At 32.8% G+C, this 18282-nt stretch overlaps 3 protein-coding genes across 4 annotated transcripts; 1 reads left to right on the top strand and 2 right to left on the bottom strand.

Annotated features, from left to right (window-relative positions):
- Nucleotides 1–715: 715 nt before the first annotated feature.
- On the bottom strand, nt 716–5183 carry LOC148194884 (DNA repair RAD52-like protein 2, chloroplastic). The gene is made up of 4 exons (XM_088097470.1): nt 4671–5183; nt 4390–4427; nt 4164–4255; nt 716–1014 (listed from the first exon to the last, which is right to left on the bottom strand). Exons 1-4 carry the CDS (start codon nt 5021–5023, stop codon nt 877–879), a joined length of 621 nt encoding a protein of 206 aa, XP_087953596.1. The 5' UTR covers nt 5024–5183; the 3' UTR covers nt 716–876.
- Nucleotides 5184–6581: 1398 nt separating this feature from the next.
- Nucleotides 6582–10258, bottom strand: LOC148194883 (uncharacterized). The gene is made up of 5 exons (XM_088097853.1): nt 9966–10258; nt 9358–9721; nt 9190–9260; nt 7053–7151; nt 6582–6951 (listed from the first exon to the last, which is right to left on the bottom strand). Exons 1-5 carry the CDS (start codon nt 10203–10205, stop codon nt 6850–6852), a joined length of 876 nt encoding a protein of 291 aa, XP_087953979.1. The 5' UTR covers nt 10206–10258; the 3' UTR covers nt 6582–6849.
- A 1941-nt stretch (nt 10259–12199) lies between these two features.
- On the top strand, nt 12200–17154 carry LOC124823026 (trihelix transcription factor ASR3-like). 2 transcript variants are annotated; one of them, XM_088097405.1, is made up of 3 exons: nt 12200–13283; nt 13564–13605; nt 16566–17154. In XM_088097405.1, exons 1-3 carry the CDS (start codon nt 12476–12478, stop codon nt 16847–16849), a joined length of 1134 nt encoding a protein of 377 aa, XP_087953531.1. In that variant the 5' UTR covers nt 12200–12475; the 3' UTR covers nt 16850–17154. The 2 variants fall into 2 exon arrangements, with proteins under 2 accessions (XP_087953531.1, XP_047151102.1); XM_047295146.2 differs by lacking the exon at nt 13564–13605 and having other exon boundaries at nt 12205–13283.
- Nucleotides 17155–18282: the final 1128 nt, after the last annotated feature.

Below are 18282 nucleotides of genomic sequence, written 5' to 3'. Positions count from 1 at the left end.
GCCTAACAAATACGACTGTTTGCGCAGAGGAACAGAGGGGAGAGAAAAAAAGTTAACGACGTTTCTGTGTACTTAACGGAAGAGACTTGATTGAGACAAGTTTTACTAAATGGGAATACAATTGATACTTTTTTAAAAGAAAAGACTTAATTAACACAACTCACCAAAACTGAGGACAAAATAAGCTATTAAACCTATATTTTATTATATTGTTTCTTTGACTTTTAATTACATTGGAAAACTTGAAGATCAAGCAAATACATGCAATCACGTGTATAAAATTGTTGGACTAAGTAACCTTGCAAATACCAAAAGCATTTATTTACTCTTTTGTAATTGTTCATAACGATTTTAATCATAGAAAAGTGTTCATTTCATTTATTGAGAATATTAGTAAAATTTGTGTAATAATCTTAATTTTATAAAAAAAAAATACATGCTCTTAATTATCTTGAAACATAATTACTTGGTAATCAAGTTCAATCAATAAATTATTTTTAAAGCAATAATATTAAATAAAAGCAGAATTGCTAAATTTGATTTATATCAGTTCCCTAGACATGATTTGTTTTTCTTATATTAAGTCAAGAAAGATTCCCTGATATATTCTAAATAAACTTAATAATAAGAGCAAATAATAATTGTTAATTTGTTAATTGAACCCTTTAGGCCACCATAACTTACAAAACTTAAAGCCATAAATGTACCTTAGCAATAAAGAAACTTTTTTCTCATAAGCATTCGTATCGCCATACCAACAAAGATATGGCTTCGAGTTTTCCACCTATTGTCGTCTACTTCTATTCACATTAATAAAATACCAATACAACAACACATTCAACCAAAACAAAAATTTGGAAGCTTAGAATTTGTCGTTTAATCTTCATGATACAAATACAAGCCAAGACCAAACCGGGCACAAGCTTTGCAGAAAGCAATTTCCTCAGCAGCAGAAACTGGATCGCCGATGGAGCCATGACTGGGTGAAATTGTCCCAGTTGATTCACGATATGCCTGTCATCACGGAGAAAATACAGTGTTTAGAGACTTCTGGTGTTACTCATTGTTCAGTTAATGAAAAAGGGAAACTCTCTCTTTGACCTCCAGGAAGCAAGACGGCCCTCGTCAAAGAAGTCTAAGCTTACCAATAAATTGCCTCAATTTGCCTTCGTATTTCAGCGGTGATTATAATGTTTCAAATTTCAAAATTTAGGATTAAGAGGCTAGAAAAATATATATGGCTTGAGTATGGTGTTAAATAAGCCAGAGCCACTCAGCACCTGAATTTAGAATTAAATGAGCAAGGATCCTTACATTTTTTTTCTGGACAGATGTGGGTAAAGAAGCTGGTCCAGAAGTGCTTCATTAGGTTTCGTAGTTAGAATATTAGTACTTCGATAGTTCATTCTTTGGAGGTGGTGGACAATATATGATTGAAAGAAAGATTAACATCAGGTGTCTTCAAGAAACCGATAGATTGAAAAGAGAAAACTATAGGGAAAAACAAGTGTGGTGGCTATAAAAAGGAACGAGGACATGGTTTTATCTTCAAAACTAATTAATGATTGACTTAAGATCAATAAGAGAGAAAATAGATTTTAAAGGACTTGTAAAACCCCTCTTATGATCTCATATATATAACGGCAGAAATATGATACAATAAGAAGATGGAAGATCAAAAAGACTAAACTAGAAACCTAGTTTAGGTACAACTCCTAGTAATTTCCAACACAACTAATTTCTACCCAGATTTAATACTTATTCTAACAGATTGCATAAGACACTTTCAATAATATCTATACATCACAAATAGGAGATTAGACACACTTTCGAAAGAAAAGTTTTAGAGAGATTAAGAGGGGATGATTTAGAGTTCTCCACGAGAAAAAAAATATATTCTCATACGTAAAATCTAAATAGACAAAATAGGAGATCATGGTAGTTTTGGTTTTCGAGGGCTAAATACGAATAAAAACTTCTCAATTTCAAGATTAAAACACTTATTTTAAAGAATAGAAGGAACCTCTGATCGCTTATAGGAGTGGAACCTAAAAGATGCAAATTGATTTCTTTCTGGAAAAGCTCAGTTAAAAGAACTTGAAAAGATTGCCATATGAATCTATAAGAAAGTCTTGCTACATAAGATAGGGTATTGATCCTTAATGTTCTTTCCAAGTATCATAAAGGTATAACCAAAAATTATAGAAAAAAAAACAAGAATCAACAAGTGGCAGTTCAAGGATGATAACATTTTTGACAATTAAAAATTATTAGAAGTGACAGGGAATCACAAGGTACTGCTAACCTCCTTTGGAGAGGTTACTACAAGGGAATGATAAAACTTGTGATGTGAACATGCTATGAAATTATGTGAAAAAAAGTGATTAGGCTTCGTTGAAAACTAATTAGGTTTTATGTCTAAAAGGACTACAATAGAAGCTATCTATCTTCTATAGAAACTTAGGGAAAAGTGAAAAAGCGAAGAGGTTAACATGGCTTTAATTGTAAAAGGCTGTGGAAGAGATGATGTTCACGTGGCTTATACACAAGCTATACAAGACTTCAGAGCGTGATAACTCCTACAGGAAAGATTATAATAACTTTACTTAAGGAAAAGTTAACATTGGAGCTTAGCCATGACTTTTGTTGTTTGCAGGAACAAACAAAAGATTATCTGTAAATCCATACTATTTGCAGATGATACAATTCTAATTAATGAATTAAGGGAAGACGTTAACTGTTAACTTGAGCTTTGGAAAGAGATTCTGAAATTAAAGGGTTTTACTTAAGAGTAAAACAAAGTATGGTCATATCTCAAGTTACCGACTTTACAAATGGAATATGTCATATCACTAGTTTCTAAGTTTTGTATCTAAAATCTGTATTACAAGATGATTGAAAATTAATGAATATGATACACACAAGATACAAGATGAGTGGCTAAAATGGAGAAAGGCATTGGATTATTTGGGACTACAAAATACTTAATAAGCTCAAAAAAAGTTTTATCCTGCTGCTACACTCTGGTGGTGAATCATGGATTTTAAAAGTGCATGAGAAAAAAGAGGAAGGAGCAAAATCAAGAAGGTTAAGACAATGCTTCATGATGCAAGAGGATAAGGGATGAACGTATACAGGGAAATATTACTAACATATATTGAAGAAAAGATGATTAAGAAAAATCAGTTAAGATGGTTTAGTGTGTGCATAGAAGGCCACTCAAAGCACCAATGAGAGAGTAGACTGCATGACTTTTATCCGTATGAAAATGGTAAGGGGGACTAAGGATATTATTAGTAACATATGTTGACGAAAAGAATGATTAAAATAAATCAGTTAAGATGGTTCATTGTGTGCAAAGAAGGCCACTCAAAGCACTAGAGAGTAGACTGCATGATTTTTAACCCTGTGAAAATGGTACGGGGGACTAAGGATATCATTGAAAGTGATCTAATGGACAATTTGGTTTTAGACGAGCCCAATGGTGTCATATAATCCATGTAGCCAAACTTACTAAATGAAATTGTTGTTTTTGTTCATGGTCTTGAATTCGAGCTTTGGTTTGTGGTCATTAGGTTGGATTGTATTCTCTAGCGTCAAGAATTAAGATTCCCTGGTTGCTTAGGAAATACAAGAATTAAATGCGAGAAATGAATCTTAGCACCAGCTTGCTCTTTGGTTGGTTATGTAATGCATAAAAGAACTACAAGTAATGTCTAAGGGGTGATGCCTACGTTACATTAACTGTTTTGTCCGGCATCTATATTCTTTAGCAAAATTTGTTAATTGCCCAAACATGCAAGACTAACATGCTCGAGTTTACCTGCTAAGGATGATGATCAAAATTATATCTTTATGGAAGAATACGAAAATTTGTGATGAAAGGAATATAGCAACAAAGACAGGAGAGATGGAAAATAGAAAGCAACAAAGACGTGTATGTTATTTATTACAAAATTTACCTCTCCCCAACCCCCTCCAATCCTACGTAGGACTGTGATTTTGACAACCATACCTAGTAAGGTCCTCATTCTAATAACTATTACAAGCATAGAGAATGACTCGTTAATTTGCAGAAAAACAAATAATGAGAAGGAACAATAAAATGCACCAAAGTAAAAGGGAGAAAAGAGTAGAATTAGAAACAGATGTTAAAGACTTGCCTCTCCATCAGATCCACGTACGGTAAGACGATATACCACGGTTACACTGCCATTGTCAGAGAAAATGACATCACGTATCTCGCCACACCATCCTGCAAAAATAGTTTTGAAATTTGAAAGATGTATAGATCCATTGGAGTCTAATTTACATTTAGAGTGATGGAAGATGTTAGGACAAAGAGACACTAATACGAATAGTAATAAGTGGATAACTCCAAGCACGAACCTGGGGCGTAGAAGCTCAACATCCTGTTGGCATGATACCTACCAAAGAACAGAAAAAGATAGTATAACTTAAATAGATGGCCATAAATTCAGGAAAAGAACTCTGCAGTGTTTTTCTTTATCTTTTTGTTTTCTCCTTGGCGGCTTTGTTGTTAAGTGAAAGTCACAAATGATATGTGTCAGCACTTGGAATGAGAGGCATTGGAATCCAGAGATATTGTTATGAAAATTGGATAGCAAGGAAAAAAAATATTAACCAAATATCATAACGCAGCAAAGTACCATGGGATGAAGGTGGAAGCAGAGGGATCGCCAGGGACATGAGCTTTGACGATAGTATCGGGGATTCTTTTATTGAGGTCTCGGAGTATCTCTGCCAAAGGACGAGTTATGCAGGATGAGTTAGAGAAAGGAGAGGAATTGTCCAGCGGCACTACGTAATTCGAATTAGATACGCCTCCTTTCTTTCCATCGCTGCCGTTGCTGCTTCGCTCGATAGCACACTTCAGGGTCAGGGTACCATGGCGATCCGTTACCCCAAAATCCCTTTTCCCAAACCCTGCTTCAAGACCCTCTTTCCTTGCTCTGTTAAAAAGTGAGAGCGAAATTATCTTAGGCGCAACCGCAAAAGCCATCGCCACAACTCACCAACCTGTCAGATCCCCAGTTACATTAGGGCATTCCAACACCAAGTGTTTGTGTTTATATCAAATCTTAGCAAAAACCAACCACAACAGGTTGGCTCACCTACTCCGCATTACGATTGGAACAAACAAGTAAACTTTCTTTTTTCTTTTGCTTCCCTTTCTTTTTCAAACCACTCTTTTTCTAACTATGAATAAATAAAAACTCAAATGAATGTTTTTGTCTAAAAATTAATTAATTAATTTTTAAAACTTTGATATAATTTACTTTTTCAATTTTATAAGTATGTGAATGAAATTTTTCTAACTAAATTTTATTAATTGTATTTGAATTTTCAAATGTGTTTATTAAATTTTTTAACTAACATAAAAGTAAAAAAATATAAAAATTGTCTAAATTTGTTTTTCTGTTAGTTAAGAAATTAATAAATACTGTGAAATAAACTTAATTAAAAAAATTAAATTCACATAATTATAAAATTGAAAGATTATAATAAGTTAAAGTTTTAAAAATAAACTAATTATAATTTTTTTTAAAAATTAAAAGATTAAAATAATATTTAACTCATAAAAATTTTACATTTTATCCAAACTTAATTGTATAATCGACTTTTAAAATTTTGGGATTAATTAGTGTTTCCATGTATGAAGTTATACTATTTTGGATTGTTTCTGGTCCAACTCAGAATTTGAATCCAACTTAGAAAATAGATAAATTAATCTTCGACTAACATAAACACATGTAATATCTAGTTTAGTTTGTTTATTGGAAAGTTTTAAAAATACAATTAAAATTACAAGGCTTTTAAGACGTTTTTATTTTATTAACATGTTCTTATAATTTAGAAGACATTATATGTTACAGTTATTATATTTTGGGCTTAGGAATATATAATTTAAAACCTATAAATAAAAAGACAGCTTCAAGACATAGGGACTAGGATTTTCTTGCCAGTCAACTTTCAATCATCCCAAAATTGATAAAATTTTATCCAGTCTTCATAATAGTCACAAGAAACTCCAACGCTCCCCAATTATAAGATAATGAATTTCTCCTCATTCTCCAATTATAACTTTACAATTAATCCTTCTTCTACTACCACCATCGACCCTCCTCCGTCAGTGCCCCCTCCCCTTTCTTCTCCTTCCACCGACACTCCCCTCTCCCTATTAAAACATTGGCTCCGAATTATCCATTCCTAAATGCAGTTTTTTGTTTTTTATTTTAAAAGGCACAATCCAAAATATAAATGTATTCTGAAATACAATCCAGATTACACCCTCCAAATTACAAAATTTGTACTTTGAATGCAAATTTTTGTACTCCAAATTATATAAATCATAATGCATTTTTATCTTTCTATCTCGTATTCTGGAATGTACAATTTAAAATAAAAAATTTATATTTCGAATTCTAATTTTGAAATACAATATTTACATTTCAGAATATATATAGTTAAGAATACAATTTTTATATTTCATAATGTTTTCAAATTATGTATTTCGGAACTCAAAAATAAAGAAAAAGTTGCAGAAAAAAGGCTGCCAATGAAGAATGATGCATTATCATTTAAAGAGCCCAATTAGCCTTGATGTATTCGGCAAAATACCATGTAACTTTTGCAAAGATAAAGGAAGAAGACATAAGGGAAAGTGATTTTGTTTTTGCTGATCTGGGGGAGGGGATGGAACTATTTCCTTTTAAATGAGATAATTTGTGGCCGTCATGAGAGAGCTTGGCGTGTCATTGTCTTCGAAAAGATTTTTCCATAACCATTTAAAGCAATTCATCGCAAGGTGAACTGGAGCCGTTGCATTTAATTCTGATTTCTTTGCTGTTCTAATTTCTCAAGCAAGGTTTTCCTTTCGTCATCACGGAGGGAATTGAAATTGAAAACGGACTTGTCCCCGATGTCATCCTTGAAGTTAAACCGGAGTTCAAGATCAGGAAATTTTTGTACATGAACAGAATATATAAGCTTCTATGAACACAAATCCTCAAAAGTAAGAGTAAGTCTACCTTGATGGGTTGGGTGAATTTCCTTGCAGCAAATATCACGAAAAGAGTCATCCACGAAGCAAGTAAAGTAAGCTTGACTCCGTCATCCATCAAACCAGTCTGCAAATAGTGTACTCCGTATAAAAGAAATTGCATGCAAGATATGTCTTTAGAAATGTCATAAGCAAAATATGCAATTTTTCCCCTAAATTACCAAAATAAGAATTTTTTATAAAAATTGTATGGGCAAATATTACAACTTTTTTCTTTAAAGTTTCATATTGATGAGTTTTATACTCTCTTTTTTCCGACCACGAAGTCTTGTACAACTAGAATAAAATATTAAGAGATTTTATATCCTAAATAATATAAAAAGACTTACCAAATAGTAGTGTCGAATCTCAAAATAACATGTTACACTAAAATGTAGATAGTATTTCTGTCCACCATGATCTTTTAAGAAAAATTAAAAAAAAAAACTAAATTTTTACTTCACAATAAGATTTTTTTTCAATTTAATTTGTAACTACTGCTTGCCCAAAATACAAAATTTCTTAATAGATTTGCTTTAGTAAACTAAATGAAAAGAAAAACTAATTCAAGTAAGATTGTTTTATAAAATTGTATTTATAAATACTACTTATCCAAATACATAATTTCTAAAAGAATTAATTTAGAAAAAAAAAACTACACCTAGTACTCTCTCTTTTTCTTAGGGTTTAGGCTATAAGCCAGAGAGACGCTTCCTTCGTAATGTCGGTGAAAATTTATATTTATAGATTCACCCTCATATTAGGGATATTGAGATAGTGCATCTTGTGAAATAAGAAGGAATAAAATTAGGATTTGTGTCTGCCTATTTTTTTAGTTAATTCAGACTACAGGGTACCTAAAATTTCATGTTAATAATGCAAAAGGATGGCAAAGAATATATCTAATATTAATTCCCCCATTGGATGGACCAACAATCACCATGTAACAGGTGGACTGTTATGAGTGGTACCATGAAACTCTTTGCAACATTCAATAGCTTCTGCATTCTTAGCTATTATTTACAGCGACTACATGCTGACATCTCAAACCGACACTATATTGTAGTGGGAAATTGTATAAGCCAGTAGATCTTCGCAAATTTGCCTTTCTCAGGTATGCAAGTCTTACAAAATGAGAGAAATCTTCCATCCTTTTAATCATCACTGTATTTAGCTTCACAATTTCTTAGTCAATCAACACCTATAATCAGTATAGGATGAATGTGACTCTATTTTACATTTATGGGCTAACAATTTCAGGCTGATTATGTGTTAGGTGAAAATCCTACGAAGATGAGCTATCTTTCTGGGCTATGCAACTCAACCCCAATTACGTACATCACAGGATCTTCTGTTCCTCCTGTTAATGGTAAACTGATTGCAAGGATGGATTCAAGTGGTTTCACTCACCTTACCCCAATCCTAATGTAGCATTTGGAGCACTAGAGTTGGTGGTCCTTTCCTTAATGAAACATACAATGATTTCAGAAACAACTCTATGCAAACTGAACCAAGACCGTACAACAGTGCCTTCTTTGTTGCTCTCTTATCTGGTTTGGTTGCGACTTCCACTGTACCACTCTCCTTCTATAACTAGTATCATTCAAATTTGTTGTGCCATATGTAAATAACCCCTTTCTGTATTACCTTCTCAGATAGCAATAACTTTTTAGTAAACCCTTCCAACAGTTTTGCTTTATTTGGCATCAACACTGTTCCAAAAAACTTTTACTTGAGTAAGATTTTTTTTTCAATTTTATTTGTAAATACTGCTCACCCAAAATACAAAATAGAATTGCTTTAGTAAACTAAATTAAAAGAAAAACAAATTCAAAGTAAGATGTTTATAAAAATTGTATTTATAAACACTACTTATCCAAATACATAATTTCTTAAAAGAATTAATTTAGAAAAAAAAAACACGCCTATTTCGTACTTTTTTTTTTTGCATTGATCCTAAGAAATAATAGCATTGAAAAAAAAAGGTTGGAAGACAAAAAAATTGGAGTTTAAATCTCAGTAACCAATGCCATTGTTAGCCAAATTCAAAGGAACCGTGACCACAGGCATGTAAAATGATGGGTAATCTGCTTAATAGATCAGATTAGAGTGGAAAAGAATAATACCAAATGCCCCAGAAGAACTGTAGGAATAACAAACGTAAGAAGTCCAGCTTCTAGCTTGCCATAGCAGAGTCCTGTTTAAAGAACACAGGATAACTTTCAAGAATCAAGAGAATGCTTCTTTTTCAATTTGATATGTAATGAGGAAAGATAAGTTAGACGACGCATTACCTTCCTTGAAGACAAGTCCTGTAAGAGCAGCAAAAAGAGGACCGACAAACCAGATAGCGGATGGGTTGTCGACGACATATAGTATTAAATTTTTATTAGCTGGTTGAGCAAGGGTGAAGTAAGCTGTAGCCGATCCAAGAACACCGAGCACCCACAGTGCTTGTAGGAAGCGCTTGATCTCAGAAACATAGATATGAATCAGGAGTAACGATAAACCCAACCCACTAGATCCAAGGACATAAAATAGATCAAGGTTCTGCTTCAGAGTGGTACTTAAGGAGGAGTTATCTGGTAAAAGGGCAGCAGAAGCAGCGACCACAAACGATGTAGCAGTTGTTACCAATCCCGATCTGTACAAAATTACCTGCCATGGCGTAATAATAATAACAACAATAATAAATTATAATTGCTTACAACCTCACTACGCATTCTGGTTCAGAAGTCCAATCAAATTATGTTAATAATAGCTGGATCTAACAAATTGATGAATCCACGTCAAACTCAACCAATAAGAACATTGGAGATTGAATCGAAGTAAAACGAAATTATAAAGAAGGGAAGCTTAGCTATCTACTCTGCATGAAAGAGAATGAGGACAGGATGAACACCTCTCGAACATCGGAGTCGTCAATCGTCCACGGGCCATATATACCGTCATATACGATGGTTTCGTCCACGGAACCTTGTTGCTTTTCTCCAACAGCTTCACACCGTGCAGAGAATCTGCGGCCGGAAGAAGGAAACCGAGCCCCACAACATAACCTTGGAGTGTTGTGAACTCTGCATCGTGGACCTGGGAGGTATACTGACGCAGTCACCGCCACCGTACTCAATCCTCGCAATGCCATGTTCTAATTTATCAGATTATATCTTATTTTTGTCTGTACGATATTTCAGTTTTTTAAATAGTAATAACTTTATTTTTCTTAAGGTGACAAGTTAATCAAATTGGAGTAGTGTAATGCACTCCTTTTTTTAAGTATCCAGTATTCCGTCTGCGTCAGTTTTTTATTTATTTTGTTTGGATGAGGATAAAAACATCAATAAAATATATCTAAAAATAAATACGAGAACATGATATTTGAATGATAACATTATTTTGATAATACTTTTTATAATATTTTAATAATTTAAAATTATTCTATAATCAATAATAATAATAATCATAAACATCAACAGAAATCAATTACATAAATCAATAACAGAATTATAGATGTTAAAACGTTGCCAACAAAATATTATCATAAAATATTGTACAATAAATTAATGAAAGAAGGAGACAACTTTATTTTGTTTTTTTAAATTTGTAAAAACACGTATTCTAAGTGGAAAGAGATGCCATGCATGTATGATTACTTTTTTCCTTAACTTATTGTCCAAAAAATTCATTACTGTAGTGATCTTTAAATAAAAATTACAAAAATAACTATCGAATCTTCTGTCTAAGTGTATTTTTGTTACAAGGAATAATAACCAAAATAAAGGTTATAAATACAATAAATAAATATAATAATATCAATCTTCTCTACTATAATATCAATTAAATATATTAGTAGAATCTAAATTTATTATTGGACAAACTTAGGCCTAATTTTGGCTTGATCATGCATGTCAGTTTTAATACACTACTTAGGTATGTTAACTCTATTCAAAGTGTGGTTTCATCTTATGTTATTATGGTCAGATATCTTGGCCCATATTCTTTGTCAAGTTAAGATTAAAATAGATAAATTAAAGTCATATCTTGAAAGATACACACCTCTCCAACCTTAAGTCTTCAGCTTTTGAGACGAAAAAGTTGGTATAACCTGTTTATTATTTTCTAATATCCGGTTAGACCTCAGATAATGAAGAGCATACAAGTAGTTAAATGAGTTTTAAAAAATACTTAAAAAGTAAAAATTTAAAAAAATATACACCAAAACATATAATCTTTTTATAATTATTATGAATAATTAAAAATGTTAAGCTATTGTTTATTTTGAACTTCGAAGTTCCATACAATTTTTGTGTGGATTGAAAGATGAAAAATATTTAAATTATTTTTAGTTGTCGTTCTTACACAATGTGAGATTATCAAATATATTAAAACGGGTCTCTAATTAAGGTTTAAGTGATTAAATATTCATTTTTCATTTCCCATAACAAACTAAACCTTCTAGTTGAAGTCTCCCATGGACAAATGTTCATATTTATAATATTTTTTCACTCCCTTAGTTGAAGGTTAAAAGAACTAGGCTTTCAATTCTATTTACAATAATTTCAATAAGGAGAATAGCAAAAGTGACTTTAAAGATGAATTATTGTTCCTATTTGATCTTTGGTTTGATATTATTCCATTAAGATCAACCACTTCATATGAAATAACACATTTCTCCTCTTGAATTCTCATTAATAAAAAAACTATTTTAAACATACAAGTTTGTTAGATAAATGTGTGTAATCTTTACATTTCTTTTAAAATCATATTCTTTCTTATAATTTTCTCAATCTACATATAGGTCAAAAACACTTAAAAAAAATTCTAAGCATATTATTGACATTCATGATAGTGATGCAATTAATTAAGGTTGAGTAAATTTAATTGAACATTACGTGCGCTTTAGACGTCGTTAGAAAAGGAAATCAAATTAAATCATTTAAAAAAAAGACGTTTAAAATATCTAAAAAATAAAAGGACAATTTTAAATAAAACAACTAATAAAGGAACCAAAATAAATATTAAACTAAAAGTAGCATGAAGAGGAAAAATAAAAGAATAGAAAAGAAAAAAAAGGAGTGATTAAATTTAATATATAGGAGGCAATTGCTATAAATAATAATATAGACCCTTTTAAAATGGTTAGGGTCAATAAGCTTTTATTTGGTAGTCAAGGGTCAATAAGCTGTTTGTTTAGTGTAGTATACAGGCACATATAAATATTGAAAAAATAACAAACAAATACTGCTGCAGTCTGAAAAGCCGCAAAACCAACACGCCTATTTCCTCCATTTCTGTGCCTTGGTGCTTAGTTACGGAGAGATGAGGTGACCTACTCTCCTAACGGCGTAACGGACATCCGAAAAGGAGACACGTGCCGAAGAAAAAGAAAAAGAAAAAAAAGGGTCGGGCCAGTTGATGGCTTTAGAGCAGGAATTGTCCCTGGGTCAGAATACGAATTCGAATAGGAATCCGAACCCAGTTGATTGCGTGGATGTTCGGGGTGAGGGTGGAGACGAGGGAGGGAAAGCGCCGAGACTGCCTCGGTGGACGAGGCAAGAAATTCTGGTTCTGATACAGGGAAAGAGAGACGCTGAAAACAAGTTCAGGAGGGGCCGAACGGCCGGATTGCCATTAGGGTCGGGTCAGGTGGAGCCCAAATGGGCATCGGTCTCTTCCTACTGCAGAAAGCATGGAGTCAACAGAGGTCCGGTTCAGTGCCGGAAAAGGTGGAGCAATTTGGCCGGAGACTACAAGAAGATCAAAGAATGGGAATCTCAGATAAGAGAGGAGTCGGATTCCTTTTGGGTCATGAGAAACGATTTAAGGAGAGACCGGAAATTGCCCGGATTTTTTGACAAGGAAGTTTATGATATTCTCGATTCAGGCTCCCAAGGTCCGGCGTTGGCTCTCGCTCTTTCATCGCCTCCTTCAATGACAGTAACGGTGTGCAAGGACATGCGCATGGACATGGACACCAAAAGAGGGTATGCACCTGCCCCTTCCTCAGCCTCAGCCCCTGCCCCTGCCCCTGCCCCTGTCCCTGCCCCTGTCCCTGCCCCTGCTGAGCCTGAGGAGCCTCACCTCTACGATAGTAATCGGAGCGTGCCTGTTGAGGATGGTTTGTTTTCAGATTTCGAACAAGATGAAGCCTCTGCCAGTCCCGAGAAGAAGGACATTTTTCCGCCCTCCAACAGGGACTTCCCTGCTCCCATTCCTATATCAGGTTTAAATTTTATTCCATTCCATGTTTTCTAATTTCTCGTACGTGATTTTGTTCCTTTTGCCTTTTCTGCACTCCACTCATACTCTACTACCTTGTTTTTGCCACTTTGTCATCTATCTTCTTTACTTGCTTGCTCGCTTCTTGTCTTTTTCTTCTACCAATGATATTGCTGTGCTACTGTTACACGTCTGTCTCTTTTAAACATGGAAAAACTATAAGCACGTCACATTGTTTGATTGCTGTCTGGACCATTGCCAGCATATTTTCTTCTCCTTTACGTAAAAGCAATATCAACCACTCCTCCGTGGATGCCAAGGGGAAGGTAATGTTCAATATAATACCACACAGCTTTCACAACTGCTTTATCACATTTGTGTTATTGCTTCTGATTTCCTAAAGGCTTAAATATAATTTTGGTTTAGTATAGGAATCATTTTTGTCTCCCTAGTTTTTAATCAGCTTATTTTTTACGGAGACAACTTAATTAGTGAAATCTAAGCTTATTTTAAAATAGCTGACTTTTAGACTTGTTTGATTGATATTCTCCATAAGCACGTGGAAGAGAGTAAAGAATGTAAAGTGAATCGAGTTTCTTTCGTAAGTTCAAACCAACTTATGCACTTTAGCTTTTGGAGAAGCTAAATGAGATAGCTAAGTTCATCAGTTGATTTTAGATGACTTCTAGTCATAACATGATAGATGGTCTACCATGCACCAAAATTTGTAGCCCTTAGATTAATCTCAACCTTTCCCTTCAGTTTTCTCCATCAAAAATTATTTCTAGCAATATAAATAATTGTATGGTTCAAGACTCCACCTACAAACCGCTCCTTAATGTCAAAGCACCAGCTTGGTGGTTGGCCGATTAGCATTGTCAGCATTGCTACAGACAAGATCTCCGACATGCTAAAAAGTGCAACAAGAACCTTGACAAGGAAAAGGACATTGAGATGCTTTTGAACCCATCCATAACTATGTTTTTGACCAACTTGCATCCATTGAGAAGTTCCTACCAATATGTTTTAGACCAACTTGTATCAATTGGGAAGTTAACTGACAAATTTCAGGAGGCTGCACATGTTCTAAAGTGGTGGAATTTGACGCTTGATGGTGAAGATGGACCCGATGTTGTTGTTTTTTTTAGATCGGCAATATTAGTTAGTAGTGTTTTGTTAGTAGGGAGAGATGAACGCACAACATCTCCCACCTTCTCTTCCAACTTTACCTTTAAGCCAACCTTGAGAGTCCCAAGATGTTGTTGGTGTTTCTAAGGGAAGTGATTTGGATATCTGAAATATGTAGGAAAGGAGATGAAAACAGGGGAATCAAAACATTGCCACTGGAAATTAATGTCATGTTATGCCTCTATTACATTTCGGTTAATTATTGAATAGAAATTTTGAAGTGAGAGACTTAGCCTAAAAACAATGATGACTAAATGTGAGCAATTAAAATAAATAGAGGACCAAAGTCACACATAGATTCAGGTATGAGACTAACAGTGAAATTAAGTCATTTTCAAATGAGAATATCCATTTCGCAAACGTGCTGAGTTCATAATGTATGTCATAATTGATTGAAAATAACATGTACCTTCTTAAGATTTAAGACTCAAATGATATTGTTAGTAATAGCATTTAGTCGTGGAATTATGTTTAGTTAAATTCCAACTGTGTTTGGAGAACTTTTTAATAAATTATTTATAGAAGAAAATAAAAACGTTAAATGTTTCCAACTTTTTCACAAGTTAAACTCATTTTAACTTCTCTAGAAGTTTCCTCATCTAGTTTTTTTTTTCAAAACTGATGTATAAGTTGATTTTAACTTGTAGAAGTTTATAATTCATCTTGCTATCTATTTTTTTTTTGTTTGAAGTACTTATTTTTTTTTCAAAACAGTCTTAATATTTAATTTGATTCGGCTTCTATGTGTAGTTCTTAGGACAACTTTCTCATTTAACCAATTATGACATGTGGGCTCTAATTCTAATTACTAATGCATGTTTAAGTAAGTTATACCGCACTTAATGACAAACCCGAACACATGGAAGTTACTTCAATGACCTTTACTTTATCTCCAAAATATAATGAACACGAGGCTTTTAGACATTGAGTCAATCAACTAAAATTCATGTGTCGCAGCTTGCTACTGTTGGATTGAGTGGTAAACAATCATGCATGATACTACTTAAGAATGTAACAATCGAATGTCACAATTTGATTCCACTTTACCTAAGCAACCTATTTCACAATACAATTGATATATCCTGCAACAATCTCTCCCTCAACAATTTTTCTAATTGGAATCAAACTATTTGATTGTGACTCGGTTCACCTATCCAATCCTATGCCATGGAATAATTGTATAACTTGCAATAATCTCTCCCTGAACAATTATTCCATTTAGAATTAAACTCATGATCTTAACTATGATACCAATTGTTAAATTGAACACTCACCACTATGCTTAGCTGATAGTCAGGACACAAGTCTTTCTACTTAAAAGCGTAAAACGTCATGATTTAACTGTGACTTGGTTCACATTACCTAGACAATTAATGCACCTTGCTACAGCTACCTTGTTCAATATCTAGACCACTGCTTTTGTTTCTGCTGCTGTTTCTGATTCCTGCAACAGCCTTAGAATAGAGTTGATTGGTTGCTTTTCAGTTTCCTATTTCTGAATTTGGAATTTCAATAATGCCAATATATAATTATTTCTTGTGCTAAGTATCATTTACTCGTGTCCACTTTTTGGGGGATAATCATCCAACGTATGATTGCTTACTTAGGATGGTTCAGATTTTTTTTTGGAAAGCTGGCATATAAATCATGCATATGTACAATATGAATTAGATCAAGGTTCGTCACGTATAGGTAAATGATGTCAACTTGTATAATCGCACAAGTAATGCACTTTATAACTCCTTCGCTCCTCCACAAGTCATTGGATATTAAATTCTGCCGAGAAATTTTTTGAAAGGTCCAAATTCTTTACATGCCTCATGTGGTACTCTTGAACTGTTAATGTTTCAGAGGCATGCTATTCATAATTAGCAAATTCCTGGATAAAATCGTTCCTTGAGCTCCGTGAAATAGCCTAAGATGATCAGATAACTGCCTCCCAGCCACAAGCACCGATTGTGTGATTTTAAACCTTTTAGCTTTAGCTTCTTATAATAAACTTAGAAATAAAGTTACTGGTTTAACAATGATAACATTGAGGACTTAACTGATTTTTGACTATACATTTAATTTGTTTAAACGTTCTCTTTTTCCGTAGGTGTGACTAACGAGAAACAGTCTACTCCAAATCCAGAAATGGGTTCTACCTCTCAAGGAGAGCGGAAAAGGAAGCGATTATCAACTGACGGAGGGGAGGAAACTTTGCAAATTCATTTAATTGATGTCTTAGAAAGAAATGGCAAGATGCTAAGTGCTCAACTTGAAGCGCAGAATATAAATTTCCAGTTGGATCGTGAGCAGCGGAAAATCAATGGTAGTAATTTGGTTGCCGTGCTGGATAAGCTTGCAGATGCTTTAGGGAGAATCGCTGATAAATTATAGCGCAAGAGCAATCAGAATGCAGTGTACATAACAGTTGAAGTCCTGTAGATAATTGGGTTACTGTTATTTATCACAGGATGTCATCTAGAGGATGACTGCCACACTTGTTCCCCCTTTGTTTTCCTTTATGGATATGCCATTATTTTTGTGGTTTATTACTGCCATTTTAGGATTTTACACACATTTGTACTACTGCTCCTCTCTCTCTTACTGCTATGTTAATATACGAATCTTTCCCAGGGATGACATTTCATATTTAGATTCATTTTTATTTTCATGAATGGTTCATAATTTATTTGTTCCTATGGTTCACAGGGTCTTCTTTAATATTTGGCCATCTTTGTCTAGGTATTGTTTTCTATTTGCTGGAATAGCTCTCCACAAACTTTCGAGTTTAGAAGATGATGATCATCATGAAGAGCATAAGGAGCCACAAGCACTTCTTTATGGACCATTTTCGGCTGCATCAGATCACACATCTAACCTCGGTTTATGCGCAGATCGTATAACCCCAAATTCGTGGGACGAATGGGTAAGCAACTTAATACAAGGATAATGATACTTTTAACGATTTTTTATAACATTTTAGTATGTTAGTGTTTATGATTATTATTATTGATTGTGACGTAATTTTAGACCAGAGGATGATATTAAAATATTGTTAGAAAGTTGTTGTGTATCATTATTCTTAATATAATTTAAAATAATATTAAAAAAGTAGTAGTTATTACTTTTAAAAAGAAAAATTACATTAATATATATGTATACATATATATAATAATAATAATATGATAAAATAATAAGGTATAATAAAATAAAGAGTTAAAATAATAACTTTTAATTTTATCCTATAATCAACATAAGTAAAATACCAATTAAATAATGATAAGATATAGTAGAAAATATATTTAGATGAGTATTTTTTATTAACATAGTGTATAGTTTTCTACTTTTTGAATTTATATTTATATTCTTTACAAATTATGAAAGTTATAAAAAAATTATATTTTATTAATACAAGTACCTTTTGTATTACAAAATATATATATATATATATATAGGATTTTAAAATAATAACTTATAAAAGATGAAGATATTAGAAAATTTATTTGATGTTATTAATTTTTCTATTTATATTTATTTTATTGTATATAAAAGTTATTTTATTATTTTATTTTTAAAATGATTTATCTTAAAAATGAAAATATATTTTAGTTTAATTTACTTTTTTACTATTTCAACTTAATTTACTTTTTTATTCATATTTATTTTTTGTCACAAGTCTTTAAGAGTTATTTTACTTTTTTTATTTATTTTATTAGGTTAAATATGTTTTTAGTCCCTGTTGGCCGTTTCTGGTTTTCGTCCCTCTTTCAAATTAAGGTACAATTTGGTCCTCATTCTTTAGAAAAACGTTCGTTTTAGTCCTCAAA

Source organism: Vigna umbellata, chromosome 8 (genome assembly GCF_029865625.1).
Source record: "Vigna umbellata cultivar VRB3 chromosome 8, Vumbellata_1.0, whole genome shotgun sequence".
Lineage (NCBI taxonomy): Eukaryota > Viridiplantae > Streptophyta > Magnoliopsida > Fabales > Fabaceae > Vigna > Vigna umbellata.
This window is presented reverse-complemented; position numbering and strand designations above follow the sequence as displayed.

Bases quoted from the DNA above. Each gene is read 5' to 3' on its own strand.
- LOC148194883 (XM_088097853.1), bottom strand. From the start codon at position 10,205: ATGGCATTGCGAGGATTGAGTACGGTGGCGGTGACTGCGTCAGTATAC. The intron at 9,261-9,357 runs GTAATGCGTCGT...TTCTTTAAACAG, and splicing joins AGGACTTGTCTTCAAGGAAG to GACTCTGCTATGGCAAGCTA. The intron at 6,952-7,052 runs GTAGACTTACTC...TTTAACTTCAAG, and splicing joins AATTCACCCAACCCATCAAG to GATGACATCGGGGACAAGTC.
- LOC148194884 (XM_088097470.1), bottom strand. From the start codon at position 5,023: ATGGCTTTTGCGGTTGCGCCTAAGATAATTTCGCTCTCACTTTTTAAC. The intron at 4,428-4,670 runs GTACTTTGCTGC...GTTCTTTGGTAG, and splicing joins GCTTCCACCTTCATCCCATG to GTATCATGCCAACAGGATGT. The intron at 4,256-4,389 runs GTTCGTGCTTGG...CTATTTTTGCAG, and splicing joins GTTGAGCTTCTACGCCCCAG to GATGGTGTGGCGAGATACGT.
- LOC124823026 (XM_088097405.1), top strand. From the start codon at position 12,476: ATGGCTTTAGAGCAGGAATTGTCCCTGGGTCAGAATACGAATTCGAAT. The intron at 13,284-13,563 runs GTTTAAATTTTA...TCTCCTTTACGT, and splicing joins TGCTCCCATTCCTATATCAG to AAAAGCAATATCAACCACTC. The intron at 13,606-16,565 runs GTAATGTTCAAT...CTTTTTCCGTAG, and splicing joins CCGTGGATGCCAAGGGGAAG to GTGTGACTAACGAGAAACAG.